Source organism: Schistocerca americana, chromosome 1 (assembly GCF_021461395.2).
Source record: "Schistocerca americana isolate TAMUIC-IGC-003095 chromosome 1, iqSchAmer2.1, whole genome shotgun sequence".
Classification (NCBI taxonomy): Eukaryota; Metazoa; Arthropoda; class Insecta; order Orthoptera; family Acrididae; genus Schistocerca; species Schistocerca americana.
This window is the reverse complement of record NC_060119.1, coordinates 257,138,009-257,162,592: the sequence shown is the minus strand read 5'-3', so window position 1 is coordinate 257,162,592 and position 24,584 is coordinate 257,138,009. Positions and strand designations below refer to the sequence as shown.

The 24,584-nt window shown below is 43.0% G+C and overlaps 1 protein-coding gene across 1 annotated transcript in view; it reads right to left on the bottom strand.

The window, feature by feature from the left end:
* Positions 1–24,584, bottom strand: part of LOC124623863 (inter-alpha-trypsin inhibitor heavy chain H4-like) — a 156,714-nt gene that overhangs the window by 39,654 nt on the left and 92,476 nt on the right. The window contains exons 11-12 of the mRNA XM_047149072.1: positions 19,521–19,617; positions 8,192–8,296 (exon numbers count right to left, since the gene is read on the bottom strand). Of these exons, the coding sequence (XP_047005028.1) occupies positions 8,192–8,296; positions 19,521–19,617 (202 nt within the window). The remainder of the gene's footprint in view (positions 1–8,191; positions 8,297–19,520; positions 19,618–24,584) is intronic.

Sequence of the window (24,584 nt, the reverse complement as noted above, 5' to 3'; positions counted from 1 at the left end):
GTGTGAAAAAGACAGCAACAACACAAGAGACCCCCGACCCACTATATGATTGGATTTTATGAGGTCCATTTTAAATTGTGCAGCTCTAACAGCTGTATAAATGTAAAACATGTGGAAATTTGAGTCTCATATTGTTAAAGGCCACCTTCCCTCATTCACTATCATAAGGCAGTTTCTCTGATTTTGTATACAATATTTCTCATTTTATTCGTTGTTCCTATCACTATTATGATAAAGAAGGTTCCAAACGTGGCACCGAGCAATTTATATCTTCATAGTATCTCTGAGTACTTTTTTATCAACTTTTCATAACTTCTTTTTAAAAATTGTATTAAATATTCTTTTGTGGAAGCCTTCTCTTATTCAGTCTTTTATGGGTACCATTGAGCTGTCATTGGCGTATCACCCTTCGATAATTTATAAGGCAAGGCACTTTTCATGGTTTGGTTTTTTATTAAATACAGCTCAAAAAGCTGTTTATATTCCTGACAGCCTGTAACTATAATTTGTATAATATCTAAATGTCGTCCATAATATCTTTTAGAATTTATCATTAGTTTCTGTTTTTCACAGTGTTCTTGAAGTTACAATATTGTATAGTTAGCTTCAAGAAGGTCACCTTTCTTACTACCTCATCTGTGAAGAGTGTATAGGCATGTATCAAGCCTATTACAAGGCATTCCCTTGTATAGGGTCCAAGAGCACAGCATAAATGCCAAAAGATTGCGTGAGCTCTCCACCAGTACATTCTGTGTTTCGAATTTTACAAAGGTAATAGCATGAAAAGTCAAATGGAACATTTCATGCACACCCACATAGCATCCACTAAAGCCAGATTCCATATCCTATCACTACTTTGACATTCGTTCTGTATTGAATGCTTTCGTTGTGACCTGAATATTATCTAAATTTACACTTTTCTTGCACGTATGTGTACTATCAAATTGGAGTACCAGGCAGCTCCTCAGTACCTCAGGAAGCTTCCCGCAACAGTTCGCTAGTATGATAAGATTATAAGACTAACTAAGTCTGTCAAGTCGTTGTCACTGAGCAGTGAATATGGTGCTGTTTATTGGCATAGAAATGATGAAGCCGTAGAAGGAGGCATACTGCATGGAGGTGATAAAAGTAATGGGACAGCGATATACACATGTACTGATCGCGGTAGTATTACGTACACGAGGTCCAAAAGGGCAGTGCATTGGCGGAGCCATCATTTGTATTCCTGTGAAACGTTTCCCACGTGATTATGGCCGCACGACGGGAATTAGAAGACTTTGAACGTGGGATACGTGGGATGGTATTTGGAGCTAGACTCATGGAACATTCAATTTCTGAAAGTGGTAGGCTGAGATTCACAGCGTCAGTAGTAAGCTGAGAATGCCGAATTTCAGGCATTAACTCTCACCATGGACAATGCAGTAGCCGACGGCCTACACTTAACGACCGAGAGTAGCGGCGTTTATGTAGTGTTGTCAGTGCTAAAAGACAAGACACACTGCATGAAACAATCACAGGAAAAATTTTGTGGGATATACGACGAACCTATCTATTTGGACAGTGTGGCGAAATTTGGCGTTAATGGGCTGTGGCAGCAGACGGCGGACGCGAGTGCCTTTGTTAACAGCACGACATCGCCTGCAGCGCCTTTCCTGGGCTCGTGACGGCATCAGATGGACCCTAGAGGACTGGGAAAACGGTGGCCTGATCCGATGAGTTCTGATTTCAGTTGGTGCGAGCCGACGTTAGGGTTCGAATGCAACGCAGGCACCACGAAGCCATGGGCTCCAGTCGTCAACAAGGCTCTGTGCAAGACGATGGTGGCTCCATAGTGGTGTGGGATGCGTTTATGTGGAGTGGACTGCGTCCTCTAGCCCAACTGAACCGATCATTGACTGAAAATGGCTATATTTCAAGTCCATTTGTAACGATCCAAAGATGGAATTTTTATGGTTGACAATGCGCCATGTAACCGGGCCACAGTTGTTCACGATTGGTTTGAAGAACATTCTGGACAATTCGAGAGGATGATTTGGTCACCCACAACGCCCGACGTGAATCCCATCGAAAATTTATGGGACATATCGAGTGATCAGTTCGTACACAAAATCCTCCACCTGCACTACTTTCATTATTATGGAGAACTGTAGAGGCAGCATGGCTCAACATTTCTGCAGACGACTTCCAACGATCCGTTGAATCCATACCACATCGCTGCACTATGTCGGGAGAAAGGAGGTCCGTCATTATATTGAGAGGTATCTCATGACTTTCGTCACCTAAGTGTATAGGACATTATCTATCATAGCTGTCGCTGGTTGGAGCGTCATATGTTTTAAGTCGCTAACGCCGTAATGTTCCTTACGAACAGTAGTTTTAATTACACACTATGCGTAGTTTTAAACTAAGCTCTTAACAGCAATTCCCCATCGAGTTCTGCCGAGCGCAAAAACTATCTTGTGCTTCCCCTACAACACCTCGCGTCTTTGGATGTCATTTGCTTCCATCAACAATGATTTGACAGAAAGGAAAGTGCGTACCAGTTGAGTCTATCAGTAGATCGGGTTTCACTAGGCATGGCCTGCATCTCAGTAGGTATGGTAGGTGGAGGCTGGCAAAGCTTACAGGTGACAGTGTAGTGGGTGGAGGTGGGGTCACTCATGGAAAAATTCTTATAGTAGTTGGTATTAGAGGTGCACCTTTTTTAGATTGAAGTCAGCTGATAGGTATACCTGCTTAAAGGAAGACCCTCTAACTAACGAATCACCTTTAGAGGACATCATGTTTCCAAGTAGAGAAAGAATTAGAACATTTCATCAAAATATAAGAGGTATTAGAGATAAAGTTAGTGAACTGCTTATAGATGTTGACTCTGACTTTATTGGTATATCGGAGCACCACTTAAATAATTTGACAATTCACAGGCTTCCTTTACCAGGATACAGACTGGCTGGTTGTTTTTCAAGGAGGTCCTTGCGGGGTGGCGGAGTGGGCATGTACGTAAAAAAAACAATATTCCATTTCAGTTCATAGACGTATCATGGCACTGCACTGAACACATATTTGAATGTTGTGAAGGGCCAATTCAATTTAACGACACTAAACTTCTAATTTTTCTTCTTTATAGATACCCTAACTATGAGTTTCTGCTCAAGCTAGAGAGGGCTCTTGATTCACTTTGTAGGAAGTACCAGAAATTAGTTGTATGTGGTAACTTCAATAATAATTTCGTATATGATGGTGCAAGGAAAAGGATGTTGGTAGATCTAAATTCATATGAACTGATACAGACTGTGTTTGTTTTCCAACTAGGGTTCAGGGGAACAGTAGACAACATTTATATTCATCCTTCATTTTTCGACGGGCATTCTGTTAGTAAAGGGGTGAATGGCCTTTCAGACCATGATGCACGAATTTTAACACTAAAAGGCTTTTGTACTCAAACAAATGTCAAAGATACTCGTAATTACAAACTATGTAGGAAAGTTAATTCAACAGCAATGAAGAGTTTTTTTTAAACTTCGTCAAGAAACAAGAGTGGCAGAATGTTTATAGTGCCGATAACATAGATGCCAAATATAATGTTTTCCTTAACACATTTCTCATGCTCTTTGAGAGTTGCTTTCCATTAAAATGTTCTAATCGGGGTACTAGCAGTAAAAGGCTGGATGGCTGACAAGTCGGTTAAGTGGAAATTATATCAAAATGTTAGAAGTAGTCACAATCAAGCAGGAGTAGTCCGTTACAAACATTACTGTAAGGCGCTTAAAAATGTTATTAGGAAGGCAAAGAGTGTGTTATATGCAAACAGAATAGCTAATTCACAGGATAAAATTAAAACCATCCGGACAGTTGTGAAGGAAGTGTGTGGTCAGCAGGACAAGGTCGACGATATAAAGTCAGTTCGTAGTAAAAATAGATAAATCAGATATATGTACAGTATTTAACAATCCTTTTCTGAGCATTGCTGGTGAATTACATAAAAATTAGGTTTCTACAGGGAATCATATAACTCTCTTGGCAAATGCCTTTCCGAGATTGATGCCCGAAACACTCCTCTGTGATACAGACAAGGGGGAGATTGAGCCAATAAATAAATCACTGAAGACTAAGGACTCATGTGTATGATGAAGTGCCTAGCAGAAAATTAAAGTACTGTGCTGCACATGTTAGCCCTGTATTTAGCCATATTTGTAATTTTTCCTTCAGGAATTGTCAGTTTCCTGAACGATTAAGGTACTCAGTAGTAAAGCCGCTTAATAATGTAGACAATTTTAGATCTATTTGTATGCCATCAGTGTTTGCTAAAGTTATTGAAAAGGCTGTGTATGTAAGGATAATTGATCATTTTATATCACACAATTTGCTACCACATGTACTGTTCGGCTTAAGAAGTCGTTTAACAACTGCGAATGCTATAGTCTCTTTTCTCTGTGAGGTAGTGGATGGGTTAAACAAAAGGCACATTCTTTGATTTAAGTAAGACGTTTGATTGTGTTGATCACAAAATATTGCTGAAGAAGTTGGATCATTACGGAATACGGGGAGTAGCTCACAATTGGTTCACCTCTTCCTTTAACAGCAGGCACCAAAAGATCATTACTCACAGTGTTGAGAAAGTGCTGGGGTCACTCCTGTTCCTTATTTATATAAATGATATGTCCTCTAGTATTACAGGTAGCTCTAAAATATTTCTGTTTGCTGACGACACTAGTTTGGTAGTAAAGGATTTTATGCAACATTGGCTCGGTTTCGAATAGTACAGTTCAGGACATAAGTTCATGACTTGTAGAAATAAACGAACGCTTAATCACAGTAAGAATCAGTTTTTACAGTTTTTAACACACAATTCAACAAAACCTGACGTTCCAACAATAACAGTTACAGAATAGCTTTCTGTGGCATAAAGTCTTAATTATCAAGTAGCGGTAATCAAGCTTACGTTGAAGAAATTAAAATCTTGTACTCTTAAGGGTTGAATCGCTGATAACTGTGGTCAACAACTGTTTTGCATCTGATGTATTATCTCGGATGTATTTTCAATTGTAGGGACAAAATGAACCATTGGAAACGTGATGCCACGTAAGGATTTCGTGATAGTTAACTTTTTTTTCATTTTATCACCTAATTTGGCTGTTATCTGTTCCTATGGTCCAAGTATGACCGAAAGGTCTTAAAGAGCGCTCGCTGTTTTCGCTTTCCAGAAATAGCATAATATTATGTATCCCAATGTCTCTTCAACAAATAAATCTGCGTCTCATGGTGAAAGTTTCCTGTTTTTGTTGGCACCTTGAAATCAAGCTTATTAGGGTTAGCTGACGGAAGTGAACCAGGATTTCCACCAGAGGAGTAATCCGTCCTTGCACCACAGTAGTCCAGACAGAAGTAAATAATTTAGAATGCGACACGAAATTATCAAAATATCTAGTCGAAAAACTGTGTTCTCGATAGCTGCAATGAAACCCTTTAACTCACGGAACAAAATTTGTACGGGTTACAACTCGGAAAAATGGTTTTTCTTCATACTTTGAAAATCAAAACGGCATGCGTACATGCATAGATGTGTACCGTTTGATGTAATATTTGTGTGGTCAATATAGCCCTTAATGCTGGTGACTGTTTACTGTTGCCCCTGGAAGTAGCTTAAAAGGCTGTTATTGCATAATGGCTTAAGCTTACAGCGGTACCGTTGGCTCATTCACTGGATAAGAAGGAAACATGAATTCATGGTCCTCTGAGCCATAAGATATAGATGAATGGTTGATCTGCTGTCGTTTAAAAGTTACTGATTAGTTATAGGCTTACTGCATGGCTTAGCTAAATACCATTATTTCCTGTGTTTGTGGAACAACCGAGGCAATAAATACTTCCACAATGTCCAAAACGTCCTGTGTGAGATACTTATATTAAAGGAAGGAAAACGTTACTAACTAATCATGAGTTGTGAGAAAGTCGAACTGCTTCCTCTACGTGTAACTTTAGACTAAAGGAACATCTACATCTACGTGATTACTCTGCTATTCACAATTAAGTGCCTGGCAGAGGGCTCAATGAACCACATTCAAGCTGTCTACCGTTCCACTCTCGGATGGCGCGGGGGGAAAACAAGCAATTAAATTTTTTCTTATTTTATAGTGACAATCATTTCTCCCTATGTAGGTGGGTGCCAACAGAATGTTTTCGCAATCGGAGGAGGAATTTGGCGACTGAAATTTCATGAGAGGATCCCGTCGCAACGAAAAACGCCTTTGGATTAATGACCGCCCCGCTAATTCACGTATCATGTCTGTAGCACTGTCTCCCCTGTTTCGCGATAATACAGTATGAGCTACCCTTCTTTGTGCTTTTTCGATGTCATCCGTCAGTCCCACCTGATGCGGATCCCACACCGCACAGCAATACTCCAGAATAGGGCGGACAGGCGTGGTGTAAGCAGTCTCTTTGGTAGACCTGTTGCTCCTTCTAAGTGTTCTGCTAATGAATCGCAGTCTTTGGTTTGCTCTACCCACAATATTATCTGTGTGGTCGTTCCAGTTTAGGTTATTTGTAATTGTAATCCCTAAGTATTTAGTTGTATTTACAGCCCTCAGATTTATGTGACTTACCGCGTAATCGAAATTTAGCGGATTTCTTTTAGTACTCATATCAATAACTTCGCAGAATGAGATTTTCACTCTGCAGCGGAGTGTGCGCTGATATGAAACTTCCTGGCAGATTAAAACTGTGTGCCGGACCGAGACTCGAACTCGGGACCTTTGCCTTTCGCGGGCAAGTGCTCTACCAACTGAGCTACCCAAGCACGACTAAGATTATAGCCACAGTCACGGTTTATGAGGTCGTCATAGCAAGGCTTGGGAACCAGCGATTGGGTTAATCAAGAGTAAATCGAGCAAACGTATAGTTGTGACGACCACGGCGGACAGAGCCATCACACCGACGTCATCTCAGACGCCATCGCAATCTGTTTCACCGCGCGACCGTGGCGCGGGGCGCGGACAGCGTAGGGAGCGCGCCGGGGGCGGAGGGTATTTAAATCGGCCGCGGCCGCGACCGAACCCAATTTCCTCTGAGCAGCCATGCGTACGGATCTCCGTGCCGGCACGTTCACAGGAGCTCAGTCCGTCAGTTCACCTGATCATGGCGACATGTATGATCGCCGAAATATTGTGCCCGTTGGACACTGTAGACCGGCAGTACACCCGTGGATATTTTGATTCGATTTCTACATTTTTGCTGTTCACGCAGTCAGACTTCATCATAATTTATCACTCACCAAGATAAATGTTAAGTTATGTATTCCCAATATACAGTTATAACAGAAGAAGCCGATTTAAATAATGTAATGCTAGCATGCATTAAGTATCTACCACAACAAACATAATTATACCATAAGTCGAACCAAAAAAAAGATCCATTACCTACATCGATTACTGTTCTCTTAAAAACGAATGATATAAGGAGCTATCACATCACATGAATCTGCACAATAAATTCACACATCAATGTGGAATTTCATTTTGGTTTGAATGCTTACAACTGTATATATAATCATGTGCAGAATGTGTATGCATGTAGCATGTAATAAGAAGTGTATCATGTGTAGATGCACAAACAAAACGTAGAAGGTGAATTGATGGATAGCTCTAAAACGAAAAATTAAAAGATAAAATATAGCTCCGACATCTATATTCCGCAAGCTAAGCAATATATTCGTTGATTCTTCTAGGAACGCACATTCTCAGAACTTTAACAGCAGACAATAGCGTGATGCAGAACGCCTCCGTTGCAGCGTGTGCCACTGGAGATGGCTGACCATTTCCGTGACAATTTCGTGCTTGTGCTTGCTGGATGAACCTGTAACGAAACGTAGTGCTCTTTTTCGCATCTTCTCTATTTCCTCCATCAACCCTGTCTGGTATGGATCTGAGACTTATGAACAGTAATCGAGTATTGATCGAGGAGTATTTTGTAAGGTACTTCCTTTGTTGATGGACTGCATTCCCTGAGGATTCTTCGGATGCATCTGTCATCTGGCTTACTCGTGATCACATAAGATATAAGGCTATTAGTGGATAGCCACATCTAATGAGAAGGAAATGCTAGTATCCTTTTGACAAGCAGCAATATCAATACATCGTTATATCTCGTATCTTATAGCGGGTGCTAAGTGGTGCCCTTGTACAATACTCACATGAAGGCCATGAGTGTTGCGTCCGGGTCCGTGGTAACGCCTGCATTGCGTGAACGCCAGGAGGCCCTGGTAGTCCAGGTTGGAAGAAAGCCAGAGGAACTGATGCTGCAACACAACAAATGTTCCACTGCAACAAGTGCTGATTTCTTGCATCCTACTCATGAGATCTTATTACAGCGTGGGCAATAAGATCTATCACTAGTTATGTTGAAGAGACAGATGAAAAAGTCTTGAATCTCTATGTTTCAGAAGATCATGGAATGTGCCCATAAGATTGTAAGCATTTATAAACGACTTGTGAAATTGACTTTTTTAATTTGAACGATGGCCTAACTGTGTTACTTTGTCTGTACTAAATCTAAATTATCTAGCGACTTTTCAGGAAAGCGTTTGGCCTGCAGCGCTGGTGCATTTGGATCGTAATCAATCGTGAAGGCTGGCCGGGGTGGCCGAGCGGTGCTAGGCGCTACAGTCTGGAGCCACGCGACCGCTACGGTTGCAGGTTCGAATCCTGCCTCGGGCATGGATGTGTGTGATGTCCTTAGGTTAGTTAGGTTTAAGTAGTTCTAAGTTCTAGGGGACTGATGATCTCAGATGTTAAGTCCCATAGTGCTCAGAGCCATTTGAACCAATCGTGAAGGAAAATGGAAGTGTCCTTATAGAGATTCCCTAGATTTTTCCTGATGACGTCATAAATGCCTAAAGGCCATAATATACATATTTGAGTGGATCCGCTACTGTCTAAAGGATTATACTTTGCAATGACTGCAGTCTCTACATCTGTATCTTAATGTCTACTCATATCGCTCACACAAGAAAATTTCCCTGTACGTGGAGTACAATGCAGTATAAGGCGTATACCGTCAGCGCTATCCTGGAGAAATGTTAATGTCCTATCTCCTTGAAGGCCTAAATGAATTGCGAGGCCAGTTTTCTCCAAGTTACGGATGCCAACAGACATGTGACTGACGGAAATCTTAGTTTGACGTGAACTGGACAACAACAAAGTCCAGACTCAATAGCGAATGGTGGGTACGTGTACTCGTAGACGTGCTTGGAGTTCTTTAGTTACAAAATTAGGTGTACCCCTCCTGTTCACTACTGCCGTGTTGTCAGTATATAGGGTAATCTTTCTAACACTCTCCACCCCTCCAGTTTTGACGTATTGTCGTATGATGTCATACGGGGCTTAGGGCTTAGTGTAGAGAACTGCAGAACTTCAGCATCGCAAATTCTGGTCATCATAACATTCTAGCTGGACTCACAGAGGGATACCTCCCCATCAGAAAAGGGACACTCTTGCTGACAGAGCATGTCCTGACATGGCTTGAAAAGTCTGTAAATCAAGCGATCAAACGTGAAAAGCTGTCTCCATGTATCGACAAAATCTTCTTCTTGTTCCTACCGCTATTCGTATATGAATATGCTTCATTCAAACACAGGAATCAATGTATCGCACTACGATGTAGGTAGCAGCAGAACTGCTCAGGAGTTGGAATCGCTCTTGAATTTATTAAAACAATTAGCACCGGATTACGTTTTGAAAATTAAACGCTTGTGAAATACGAGAGGTGGCTCAATGGTGACATGCAGTCCGACATATTACTTGTTTCAAAGCAAACAGGGTGTCTACTTTCTTCAGTTTTTACTGCTTTTATTCCAATAACAAAAAACTATTTGAATTAATCGAGAAGTTGAGTCGTCGTACAACAAAAGAACGGGGACGAAATTAATATCACGTTGTAACTGTGCTGTGCTCTACGCTAGTTTGAAAAATTCGGAAATGGTACTGCTGTTATGTAATGTGTGTAATGAGTGTGATGCTTGATTCCAGCGACGCCCTGCCTGCCAGATTCCCTGGGTATTTTACGTACTTGTCTCACATGTCATCGAGCATCAGCTCCAATGTAACGAACAAGCTCATAGTTTTCAAAGGTCTGCGTAGCCTACGTATAAGTATCTGACGCCATTGATTACGTACTGAGAACGTGTGCCACAGATATGTCTTTTGCAACAAGACAGTCAGAGTTGGTGCATTGCGTTTTGAAAATTAAACGCTTGTGAAATACGAGGCGTGGCTCAATGGTGACATGCAGTCCGACATATTACTTCTTTCAAAGCAAACAGGGTGTCTACTTTCTTCAGTTTTTACTGCTTTTATTCCAATAACAAAAAACTATTTGAATTAATCGAGAAGTTGAGTCGTCCTACAACAAAAGAACGGAGAGGAAATTAATATCACGTTGTAACTGTACTGTGCGCCACGCTAGTTTCAAAAATTCGGAAATGATAATGCTGTTATGTAATGTGTGTGATGTGTGTTAATGCCAATGGATATTAATGCAGACGACCCAAACGTGCAACGTATTTCAATTTTCTGTTCAGTTTTCGATTAGAACCAATAACCTGTAATAAGAGTGATTCAAATGTCATGTCCGATAGTATAAATTTTGCTTTAGTGGCGATAGCGAAGACGGCAAAGAGAGAAAAGTCCCACCGTCGCCACACCGCAGAAAAGATTATTCACGTGCAGTGCGTAGTAACACAAGGCCGGTTACCCTGATTGATCCATATTTTTAACGATGTACTTACTACTGCACACTACACGCATCATCTTGTTTAAACGGTACCACTGAGGAAACGGCGGACATCCACACTTCGGACGAAACGTCAATCAAGTCTCGTATAGGGTTATTCCAAGTGTTCGATTGGTGGAGAGGGTTCGCTGGAATGGCTGCACAGTTAGACAGACCTGTTGCCACTGTACTTTTTTCCTTCAGCGGCCCTCAAGGCTAGAGTGCACACCAACAAACGAAGAACATTGATTGATCTACTGGAGAGTATCACCAGAGCCTGGTCAGAAATACCAACAGTGACTTTACAATCAGTGTTCAATAGTGTCCATGCCACTTATATAAGTGGATACACCGATACGCATGTATTTATCCCGTGCTTGTTATCCTCATCACTGCCATGTCAACACGTATGTAAACTAATCATTTACGTTGTTAATACAGACAGATCTGGTTTAAGAATACCCTGGATTTTGTCCTAGCGCTACACACGGATGTAAATAATTTGCTTTCAATATTGGTAAAAAAGTTGGCTTAAAGCTTTGGAAAGATAAGCCAATGAACACCCTTAACTGCTTACAGGCGTTGACATACGTCAACAGGGACAGATGAAAATGTATGCCCCGACCGGGACTCTTGCTTACATGGCAGACGCTCTATCCATCTCTTTTTTTTTTTTTTTTTTTTAATCCTCAAAGCCAAACTCAAATTTCTTTTTCCTTTAAGAACAAATTATGAGGAATAAATAAGGAAAAGTTTTTTTTTTTTTTCAAAAGAATACAGACTCCAATTACACTGGTTTCTCCTTCTAGTAAACAAAAATGAGTCTCCTTCGTCTTGTTGGCGAAAAAGCAATCTTTTGGAAAAGAAAAAAAAATTTCAAAGCCAAAATCAAATTTCTTTTTCCTTTCAGAACAAATTATGAGGAATAAATAAGGAAAAGTTTGTTTTTTTAAATTAAAGTCGTGCGACTTGTAGTTAAAGACCAGTTCTTACAGGAGCTCCTGAAGTGTCTCCGCCTACAGCATGCCAGCTCGGCCAAACGTGTCTTCTCATGGCGTAGGCGTGGGTTCTGGGTAGCAGATCTATTCAGTTCGGTTCGGTTTATACAGTTTTCAGCTTCTCAGGGCTTGGACGTTCCAGCTACTAGGTGGGTCATCGAAAGTGCTCCGTAATAAATTGGAAAAATATTGCTTATAGCTTGGGTTTCGTATCAGGACGGAGTGTCGTTCGTTGAGGTAAGTCCAATATCCTAGCGTAGACCTGTCGCCAGAAGTAAAAAGATAGCGGATCGTGTGGCCACAGATCCAATTCACTTTTGGCGGAGGGGTAGAAAGTCTTATCGGGGTACAAAAGCATGTGGACGTCGACCTGAGCCGGTGTCTGGCGAGTAAGAAGCGCCAAAATTCGCCGCGCAAGTGTCCAGACGTCGAAAGCTGTGCCGCAGTGGAACCGGTGGACATCCGTGTCATCCACTCCACAGTGGGTGCAGAGGGATGAATCGGCGACATGGATGCGGTGCAGACGATCTCGGTTAACTTGTTTGCCTTTCACGGTGATGAACCACGCTGATTGAACGTCTGATTCAAGATAACGCGCATGGATCGCCTTCCATATGTGTCGCCACAAGTACTGTGGATACTTACGTTCGATGGGGTTGGACGGGCGGCACTGTTGTAACAATCCGGAGACTGTTTTCGTGAGGTACAAACGTGTAAGTGGGAAGGACCGGTAGATATAACTGAACTCCAGGAAAAATCGTTGGATGTAATAAAAGGGGGTTGGAATGGTCGATACCAGTACTGGGGCGGACAAGGAGGCCGGTGCAAAGTTGTGAAGCAGGAGGCTAGTAAGGCTCTGCGGGTAACGATGCCAAAGTTTTAGTTGGGAGCTGACGTATAGTGCCTTGATACGAGTCGGCACGTGGATGAGTCCCACCCCGCCACGATCTCGTGGCAGTGCAAGGGATTCATATTGCACCTTGAATAACATACCCGAGCTGACGAAGGAGCCGAAAGCCATCAACAGTCGTCGCGCCAGGAGATTTGGGACTGGTAGTACTTGAGCCACGTGTGGTATACGGGAAGCATGATACATGTTCACGTATTGCGCGCGTTGGATAACGTCGAGAGCTCGTAGCCGGTGACCTGCGAGATTTGCTCTGATTGTCTGTAGCAAGCGTCTACCATTGATAGTCGCTGAGTGGCGCAGGTCTGCTGTGAAATCAAGTCCAAGACACCGTATGGTGGCGGCGACACTAAGGGGGGCAGCGCATCTCTCCGGCAAGCCCCCACCAATGAGCAGGACCTTGGATTCTGACACGTTGAGGCAGCTCACCGACGCTTCGTCGTAAGTCGCCACCCATGTCAGTGCTGCTCGTACGTCATCCTCACTGCGCAGATATAGTACTATGTCGTCTGCATAGGCTGTACAACAAAAACGGTGGCCGTGCACAGTCATACCTTCCAAACGTTGGCGCATGCCCTGGAGCAGGGGTTCCAAGGCGAAAGCACACAAAATCTTGGAAAGAGGGCAGCCTTGCCGCACAGATCGTGCGATGACCAGAGGCGGTGTTAGGCGACCATTGTTCATGATTTTAGAGGTTGCACTACTCAACAGGCGCATAACCACTGTGACAATACCGCCAGGAAAACCCATATGCTGAAGAACTGTCCGTAAATAGAAGTGGTCAACACGGTCGAAAGCCTGGCTAAAGTCCAGTGAAACCAAGGCGCTAGGGAGACGCTGATGATGCGCTAATGCTATCATGTCTCTGTAACGGCAAAGGACCGTACGGATGTTGTTGTCGCCTCCTAGGGAAGTCTGGTCGCAGGATGTGACGTAACGTGCGACCTTCTTGAGTCGCGATGCCAGTAGCCGTGTGAATATTTTCATGTCGCTGTTGAGCAAAGTAATTGGTCGATAGTCCTGGACCCTCGATAACCCGCGCGGTTTATGTACGGGGATAATAATGCCTTCTAGAAAGGTGCTCGGGACCACTGTCATCGGTGACATCAGCTCTTGTGCGATTGCCGTCCACGTCGCAGCCAACAAATAGTGAAAACTTTTATAAAATTCGATGGGTATATCGTCAGGTCCAGGAGATCTGTTATCGGAACCCGCCTTGATAGCATCTACCACTTCATCTGTGGTTACCTCGTCTTGGAGGTCATGCACTGCATCCTCCGGAAGAGTAGTCGTAGTAAGCTGAGCGACTTCTGTGATCAGTGCTGCAGAATGCGGTACGGCTGCGTATAGCCCGGCAAAATGAGCATGGAGAGTCCGACCGATGCTTTGTTGGGTGTCATGCCGGCGCCCTTCCACATCAGTGAGGACTTGGATCAGAGCTCGTCGTCGTCGTCGTCGTCGTCTTTCCTGAAGGAGGTGGTACATCGACGGACGTTCTTGGCGGATTCGATTAGAAGCTCGAGAACGGACTACAGTGCCTTCGAAGTGACGCCGCATGATCAAGGAGATCTGCGCCTTCGTGCGATGGACCATCGACTGCCGGGCTGGCGAGAAAGGCATCGTCGTACAGTCACGTAGTATGGTGTAGTAGAAGTGCAGGGTATTAGTTTGCCACGCCTTTAATTCCTTCCCGTAACTCATCAGAGTCTTCCGGAGGGTCGGCTTTGCACAGGAGAGCCACCATGATAAGGTGGAGTCATAGGCTTCTCGACGATGGTGGCAGGGTGCCCACGCTTCTTCGACCATAGGGCGACAGTCTGAGGAGGTCAGGTGAGCGACATTGAGTTTCCATAGACCACGACTATGCCACACTTGCTGTCGGGCGAGAGTGACGTCACAGAGGTACGCATCATGGTCTGAAAAGGCCAAGGGCCAGACTTCCGCATGACGTGTGCCATCAGCAAGGGAGCGGGTAACGTAGATGCGATCTATGCGGCTGGACGAGTGAGAGGTGTAGAATGTATAGCCCGGTTGAATTCCGTGGAGCTTCTTCCATGTGTCAACAAGTCGGAGACGGTCGATGACCACTGAGAGAGATGCACAAGGGGAATGTCGCGGGAGTTGGCCCGCGGGCTCTTGTGTCGAGTTAAAATCCCCACCGAGTACCAAATCGTCCTGCGGACCGGTGAAGAGGAGTGTGACGCTTTAGGCAAAAAAAGTTTGTCGGTCATGACGGCGGCCAGTGCCGGACGGAAGGTAGATATTAATAATACGCACGCCGAACAGTGTGAGGGCCATACCTCGCGCAGTGGGGAGGTAGATGACGTCCTCTGCAGGGAGTCCGTCACGTAGCAGGATGGCGACGCCGCTACCGGTGTCGGATGCGGGGGAAACATGGGCGTTGTATCCGGTGGGAACTAGAAAGTCAGCCACAAACACCTCTTGTAAGAGTGCTATATCCACATCCGCAGAGTAAATAGTGTCTCTGAACATGGCCAGTTTATGGGGGGGGGCACGAATGGTGGCAAGATTCATCGTGGCGATACGATATTTCTGTGTACGGCCATCCTCAGTATTTGCAGAACGTGCGGTAGAAGTAGTCGGCAGGTGGAGACCCGCCGGTGGTCCCGGAGTGGTGATAATTACTGGCGGGGCGCCAGCCCCAGTGTCGCCGAGGTGGACTCCTGTGCAGGCACGCTGGCAGTCTGTTCCACTTCTTCTTCAACGTCATCGGACCAGGAAGCTGACGACGTGGACATGTGACGGTCACGTACTTCCGGAACGGGTGTTGTGGATTCCGCAACATGAGTGGCAGGGGGACCGCCGTCATCATTCGTTGACAACGGCGAGGACACGTCCCTGGCTGGGAGAGTAGGCGTCACAGGAGGGGCGCCTGTTGCTGCTGCATCGCGTGACTGGACGCAATGTGGGAGATCACCGTCAGACATCAGGTCGACATCTCGCGGGGCCGTCTGAGAAAGGGCGTCATCGGAAGGCGTTCGTCGTCGTTTCCTGTGTTTGCGAGGCGACCGCTGTTTTCTGATGTGGCCTTCTGAATCGGAATGTGGTCGCCCGTCGTCTGACGCCGAACCCGTCTGGACAAAGGCAGACGTCGGCACGATACCGAGGTCGACGTCCATGGTTCCAACAGGAACATCGGCTTCGGTCTGCAACCCGGACGATCCTGAAGCGAGCACTGTAGGCGACGCCGTGCTTGTGTCGTCGGCGCATTGTGCTGCGGCGGGTGGCGTTGACGATGCTGCTGGCGCAATCGAGATTGGTACGACGGGGTCCTGTGCAACCTTGGCGTAGGTGATGGTAAGGACGTGACCGTCGAAGCCTGGGTCTCTTCACGTAACGGCGTTTTTTTTAAACGGCGGTGTAAGCATTCGGAACGTACATGTCCCTCGTGGCCACATCCTGCGCACGTTCGTGGCTGTGCATTGTACATGACGATGGCCCTCACACCGCCAATCAGCAGGTACGATGGGACATGTTTCGTCATCTCAATTTTTATTTGCCGGACGCCATTTAATACGGGGTAGGTCGTAAATGTTTGCCACTTCTCCGCGACGTGACCCAAGACGGTGCCATATGGTTGGAAAGCGGCAATGACCAGATCCTGAGGCACCTCGAACGGGAGCTCAAACACCCGCAATGTCCGGAGACCGAATCCAGCATGGGCGACTGTCACAGCACCCAAATGTCCATCAGAGTGTTTAAATTTGAGTCCGGTGGCATGACGGTGAATTATGTCATTGCAAATTTCCTCCGTCGACATCTTGATGTAGACAACACTTCCAGTGATGGAAAAATGTATGCCGATTACGTCCTGGGGGTTCAAACGTAGATCCCCACGTATGAACTGTTCGACTTCGAAAGCTCTGGGTCGTGGATGTTCGGCCTGAAACGTTACTTTGATCGTTGCACGGCGGTACGAGTGCGCCATGGAGTACGTTAGTACTGGACTCGATAGACACAAACACCGCGACGCGGAAGTAAACACCGCCGAGAGCGGAGCGTCGGACGGCGCGCGGAGCAGCTCCGCACGCTAACACGGCTGCGAGCCGACAACCATCTGAGCCATCGAAAACACAGAGGATAGCGCGACTGTAGAGATTTATCTCCGGCACGCCTCCCGCGAAACCCACATTCTCAACGTATTGTCCCGCACTACATTCGTAGTGCCCCCGCCCATTACACTCATTACTCGCGGCGCGTTGCCGATTCCCGTAAGAGTTCGGGCACTGTTTGTGCATTCGCACAGAAGAAGGTCAAGTGGCCGGTGAGCCTTAACTATATATTTACTAAGATGGTATCTGTTCTTTCGGACATGTCCGAAAGAACAGATACCATCTTAGTAAATATAAAGGGAACTTCTCTTATTGGCGACAAGTGTCACAGCTCAGATGTAGCTGTTTTTATTATAGGCAAAGATAGGAATAGTCACTCTTTCTTCTAAGATTTGTACTTTATTTCATCATATTCCCATGTTTCCATAAATTACGCTACGGTGCGAGCTCGAAATTTCTTCTGTTTTTACTTTCTGATGCCATATGTTTAAACTTCGTTGGAAAAATAGGAACATCAATTGTGCGTGCTTATTTTGCACGCCAGTTTGAAAGTTAACTGTAACTGGTGTGAACTTTTGGTTGCTGATATTTTCTACATATAACTCGCAAGCACTTGTGGTCAGACAATCTGTGACCACTAATCGATGACTGTGGTGATGACAGTCTTTGCCCACTCGAGATAGTGAGTCTAAACGACGCTCTTTGTAAATCCGAATGTGTCGCCCAATAGGAAGTCTGCGTTTGTGTGCCAGGGACGGAATGTTCCGTATTTGGATGTGATACAAAGTGTCTCGTCTGGTGCTTAGCTGTGGCTGAACCGACGTATGTAGACGGAGAGGTTGGGTGGTTGTTTCAGCTTGGATTTATGTGTGTAAACTTAACAGTGACATTTGCTTCCTGCATTTTTTGGCTCCGAGCTACAAGTTATAAGGTAACACATTGCAAAGCGTAGTTTGGCGTGATACTTTACTGCAGACTAAACACGTCTGTACTATTCCACATGTTTTGTACTGTGAGGTAAGAGGTCTCGATCCATGTGGGCCACAGTTGCTGTATCTTGTGCATTTGGATCGCAGGCGAATTAAATAAATCCCTTTGTCGTTGATCTAAAGATTCTTTACTTTCGTCGGTTTCTTGAACAGTCGTGAGTAACGTCTTTGTTAGGCAGTGGTACAGAATCAGGCAGTGGTACAGAATTCCATGTGGTTCATGTGACTCTATGTTCTCCCATGAACTATGAACTGTGTCTTGAGTTGAAATTTACACACCGTCTCTTTCAATTTATTTACGCTCTCCTGTCTTTATTAAACTGATGCGACACATTTAATATTCTATTTACTAAGACTTGCGCTCATGGACTTTATAAATAAAACGATATTAGGGATTATAATCTGGTCATTAGCCTTCAGCATGCATTTTTACTTTCTGAGAGTGGCTTGCACAGTCAGTTCTCATTAATTCAGCTCAAAACTGCTAATAGTGTTTTCGTGTCAATCTTTCAGGCTGCAGAAAGAAAGTTTGTTTTGCTGCCTATGAAGCAGCTAACAGTTTCGCACGAGCATTCCATAGTGCATTCTGTTATTCAGGAGCTTCAGTCTGCGTGGGAAAACATTTTAGCCACAATTGTGACCCAAGTAAGCTCATCTCACATGCTTCATCCATGAGACGGAGCGTTTATAAACTTCGTAGGTCAAGTGGTAATTGCATTGATAGGAAGCCGGATCTTTATGCGTATTTAAAATTCATTTAAGCCCACTGGTTACTCATTTCGCAAAGTTATGAGGCCCTGTATTGGCTAAACGTTAAAACAAAATCTTCGTGAGTCAATATTCACAGTTTATAAATGGATATTTCTAAGCAGAACAATTTTTTTGTATACATTCTTATATGTATTCAGAATTTAACAACAAACAATGTACTTACATTTTGTCGACCAATCTGCTAGGTTCTTTTCGCATGCCATTTCTGATTAACTGCTGTATCCAGTTTATGTAAGCTAAAACGTACTAGTTTTCTATCATAATTACTTTAAAATAAGCACAATAGTTTGGAGATCTACGTAATCCTTATGTGCAGGTCAACATTCCTCCCAATGCGGACATATTCAACGGACTGACTTGCAGCACTTCCCCACACTATCGAATTTACCTATCAATTGTCTCAAAATTATATACCCATTCTATTAAGTAAATCACCTTTGCGATACTTAGGCTTTGCTCTATTTCTCGATATTTTTCAACCCATAAAGTGCCTATTACTAGAACGATAACTATAAGAAGTACTGTTTGTTACTCGACTTTGACGTATTACAATTTGTATTCGTAGCTGCAACAGTTATCAGCTTACCTGTTTTACTAATAGATTAAGTGTTTAAAAACAATCTTAGCGCAACGTGTAAACAAACAGCTTTGCATTCAACTCATTTGATAGATCCAGTTTAATGTTGGCGATATGCACAATGCATATGCTATGCTCGCTACATCGATGTTCCTACTCTATGATTGATACCCTATGTATTAAAACAGTATCTCCATTGATTCACTAAGGTTTTTGTGAAACAGACGAATGATAGTGTGAGAAATTTACATACGCGCTTCACGGAAGAATTTTAGAATACGCTTAAATTTTAACGCTAATGAAACAGGTCATGACCTAGTGGTGATGGTAATTGGATATAGGAATAAAAGAGTATTATATTTTATTTGGAAACAGTCGGATCGGATTTATGTTACTACTTATGGAAGCGCACGCCGAAAATCAGTGGATGATCATTACCTTCTAAACCAGGCGCGTCGGGTTCGTCGAGGTTGACTGCTGACGTTGCGTTCGGCTTGACTACCACCAGTGACGTAACAGATGTCACGAACGAGTACTGTAAGAAAGAAAAGAAGAATTTAGATATTCACCAACATAGTAGATCAAACGTCTCGCTGGAAGAATGAGAAGCAGGGTATGATATAAAGAAGATAATTATACTACTATCATCACTTCCCTTGTCATTTGTGGGAAACTGAATGCTTTGCCTTCATTTGTAGGTAACCATCTTTATCCATCTGTAGAACAATGTCGCGCCTATGATTGTGACGCGAGCTCGGAATGTGCTTTTGTATTGGCGTTGCTAAGGGTCAGTATGTAAATGAAAAATGTGACATAAATTGCTTCTCTATAATTATCTAATATCGCTAAGGGCTACTGCGATCTTCAAGTTGCCTCTCCACATATAAATTGTTCTAAGGAATGTCACCCGCCCTCAGTTCCAGAGACATTGACTGAAATAACACCGATGCATAATTCGATAATACGGTGATCAGAAAACATAGGTGCCTTCTCCACTCCGTCTGGTGACTGAATATTGTCGACGGGAACGTCTTTAACAATCAAGGTGCGAACCGGCGAGTTCCTCATCAGGCGCCACCGTAGTGTCGACCGTTAGCGACATTAGCAACGAAGATCTGTGAGCAATTACTAACAGATTTAAAAACATTGTATTGAGAAAAACCAATAATTTTTTTCTACTATCTTAAAATCTTCGACTGCATTTTCGGACGATAACCCCGTGTTTGGCATAATTTGAGAGACCATAATTCACACTGATTCCAAATAGCAATACCGTCCAGTATTACTGGCGTCTTTCTGATATAGAATCTTAGAGCATATTCTGAGCTCAGAGTTATGAAGCATCTCGAATGGAATGATCTTATACATGCCAACCAGCATGAATTCCGAAAACATCCACCAAGCGAAACCCAACTCGCGATTTTCTCACATAACATCCTGAGAACAATGGATCAAAGCTGTCAAGTAGATTCATTTTTTCTTGGCTTGCAAAAGCCGTTTGACTCAGCACCACACGTACGTTTATTTATGAAACTACGATCATATGGGACATTAAACGAAATTTGTGGAAGGATTGAGGATTTCTTGGTAAGGATGAAGCAGCGTGTTATCTTGGATGTAGAGGTAACTTAAGGCGAATATTGCACAATCGCTGTTCGTGTTGTATGTTCATGGCCTGGCAGACAAGATCAATAACGACCTCAGACTTTTACAGATGATGCAGTTATCAATCATGAAGCATAACTTAACCAAGGTACACAAATATACCGTCGAACATTGTCGAGATTACAAATTGGTACAGATACTGACAGCTTGGTTTTTATGTTCAGGAATAGAAAATACATAGTATTCCATGACTACATCACGAATGACTCACAGCTGGAAACAGTGAATTCATACAACTTCGTGAGTGTAATAATTTGTGTGAATATGTAGTGCAGTGAAGACGGAGGATGGTGTTTTAAGTACTTCGGGTGACAGACAGCAGTTCGCTAATACGATACTGTGAAAATGCAACCAGTCTACAAAGGAGATTCGTCATAGAACACTGATGGGTCCCAACTATTAAAATACTGCTCACATCGTTGGGATCTACATCATATAGGACTGATATACTGGACATAAACAACGTTGCGTATAATTAACCATAACCAACTGCAAACTCACCTCAGAATAGAAGTCGTGCCCATCAATATTCAAGAAACTGTTCATATAAATATTTAAAAAAAATTGAGGATAAATAATTTCGATATGACCTTGCAAGGACTGACAAATAGTACTCTAAGCGTGCAATTCATTAATCGCAAATACTTAAGTAAAAATAAGGTAAATTCATTAAATAATAGCCACTGATAAGAACCGTCAAATAAAAGCCACATAAAGGTCGAAATTACAAGTTTACTCGCTAGCAAAAAGAAACACAAGCATGTATTATAATTAGCAGCGGTGTAAATATTCTCTTTCCAAATGGTTCAAATGGCTCTAAGCACTATGGGACTTGACATCTGAGGTCATCAGTCCCCCAGAACTTGGAACTACTTAAACCAAACTAACCTAAGGACACCACGCAAACCCATGCCCGAGGCAGGATTCGAACATGTGACCGTAGCAGCCGCGTGGTTCCGGACTGAAGCACCTTGAACTGCTCGACCACAGCGACCGGCTATTCTCTTCCCAGCCTGTTTGCCTCTATCTCCACAACAAAACGGTTGAAACAACTCAGCATGTCGCAACGGAGATAGAGGAGTGCATTTGTACTGAGGGGCAATGGTTAAAACGTGCCAACTCGGGCTTCCGCAAGCCTGCTGCACCTGATACCAGTTTGAGCCATTAGACCAACGTGAATACAGAATAGTCAGGCATATGTCCGCGTAGATAGTTTTTCTGGAGCTACCTGATCATAAATGAGGAAGCAGCAGTATTAAAAAACCAAACTTAAAGGAGACAGTGGAGATTAAAGAACTGGGGAATATGTACCAGCCACGACAAAGTCCACGATAGAGAAAATTTCGCGTGTTTATGAGGCAGCTTCAAACAAATCAAAAGGTGTCTCGCGATGCAAACTATCTAAGAAGTTACTGAATACTCTTTCAGGAACCTCGAGTATGTTACATTTTTTTTAAAATTGACCAACAGTTTACGCATTCCATAAAATTTTTGAAAGAGGACAAAGTGTGTGCAAATATGTTCTAAGGAGCTGACACCGTTTTGCAGTGTGTAGGCTTCAAGACGTAGGGCAAGCGTTGAACGAAATAGGGAAAAACAAGGCTCAGTGGATATTAAAACCACATTCTGGTGGTATGTAACTTAGTGCGAAGAAATATTGGTATGTACTTTTCAGAATAATTAATATGAAAAATGAACTTCACGTTTACTGCAATCCATTAGAGGAGTTTAGAATGAATTATTTTGGGCACTCAGAAGGAATTCGGCGAACTCACAATACGCATCCCGCAAAAAGTAATTAAAAGTGGTATAACTATGGTTATATTTGACTGAAACACACTAAGGTTACAGAAACTAGACTTTGAAAACCTTAATTTAGTTGGCGTTGCACTATAATAGACTTTCTCAAGTTCTTAAATGCAAGAGATCTCCACTTTCAGAGATGATTCCGCTTGCTACAGAAAATATATCAGAGGTGACCTGATAATGATTCGAAATGAGAACAGCCAGTACATGTCGACAGAGGGCGTAGTTGCAGAGAAAGCCGTTCATATCCAAACAAATAAATAATACCCAAATATGACGAAAAGGAAGAAAAGGACCAATAAAATCCACCATTTTCTGGCCTACAATGAACCAAAATGATTGTTTTTTACTGAACCTCGGTATGTGATACTCGTGTAATAAGACATTTCATCAACTTCCGAACCCAACTAAAAATGCTACAATGAAAACTTACAGAAATACCAGCTGCGCACCACAGTGGGAAGACAGGTAGGCAAGCAGGATTCCTTTAGCCTGCTTGGATTAAAAGAGCGGAAAAAAGAACAATTGAGATAAAAAATCTAACCTGTAAATGATAACAAATTTATTCTCAACATTTGACCCATCTACCTCGGCTTGGATAGGTGCAAATCAGCCTGCCCATTTCGCTGATAATGTGCAGCAGCTTGCCCCTCCCCCCCTCCACCCACCTCACCGTGGCACGTTAAAAGCGGAATTTGTTCATCTGTGATAATTATCTGTTCTGTATTCAAACAAAAATTTTAGACATAGCGTCTATCGAACTACAATGACTGATTACGAAAAAGCTGGCCTTGAAGCCGTCCAACTCGCCTCTTATTACTGATTGATGACCGAATTTAGTTAAATAATTTTCAGAATATACTATGAGGAAACATCGTTGGCAGAGCTGATAACGTAATACATTATACTAAGTGAAACTAGACAAAATTAACCATAGCTGGAATTGGCTTGTTCATTTAAGTACAGCCACGCCCCAGTTCAGCGCACTACTATGTCACTACTTCATACTGGAGTCACAGAAAGTGATGGCAGGAAATGCCCCACCGGCAGTCGCGAAGGCTTGTCGTTGACGTCATTAGACCTGCCGACGATGAGAAGAACAGCTTACAGAAAGGTGATGGAAAGTGCGAACAGAGTTTTAAAAATGAGCAAGTCGATGGTTTGAAAATTACGGAATGAGGGACACATGTCATCCCCAAAGACAAAGTAGAGAAATACACATCATAAATATCCCAATGACGACACGTATAAAGGTGTTATTAGGCAGCAGTTTCTGCAGCATTATAAAGAATGAACATAAATAGCAACTTAGCGAAAACATCACAGCTTCTTTTCACGTAGACCTAGACTTTAGTACTCTGTAGGATTTGTTTTTAAATTGTACTAGATGACAAGAAGCATCATGTGTTAGCGATACAACATATTTTTTCAAAGTAGGTTTACTACACTAGATTTCACATAAGGTGTAGCTTAAGAAATATAGCGGCCAGATCATAGGGAACCTGGCTTGATACTCATAGCACTGTGAACAAATGTTATCACAGTGATTAGCACAAGAAGAATACTTTACACGTTAATGTACTGCAACAAATCAACAATTTAACATTGACTGGTTCTATTGTTTTACAGTATTCATCTTGTACTTATCACTGTGATAAAATTTATTCACAGCGCTATGTACAAGATGAATACTCTAAAACAATAGAACCAGTCAATGTTAAATTGTTGATTCGTTGGAGTACATTAGCGCGTAAAACTGTAGGTTATGATAGCTTTCAGGTTATAAGAATAATGCAGTATGTACCATTACTTCCTCCCCTGTGTATTTTTCACGCGTAAAGACAAGGATGTTTTATAATGTCAAAATGTGTAGTAGGGCACACATATTTATCCCGCTTCAGTAACAGTCGGTAAAGAGAACAAAGAACACTTACATTTTTATTAATTTCTTCAAGGCGTGAGAAATGATTTTTCGCTTTCTTCTCGTATTTTTCATTTCAGCCGAAAGCGATTGTTGCCGAGCAAAGTTCA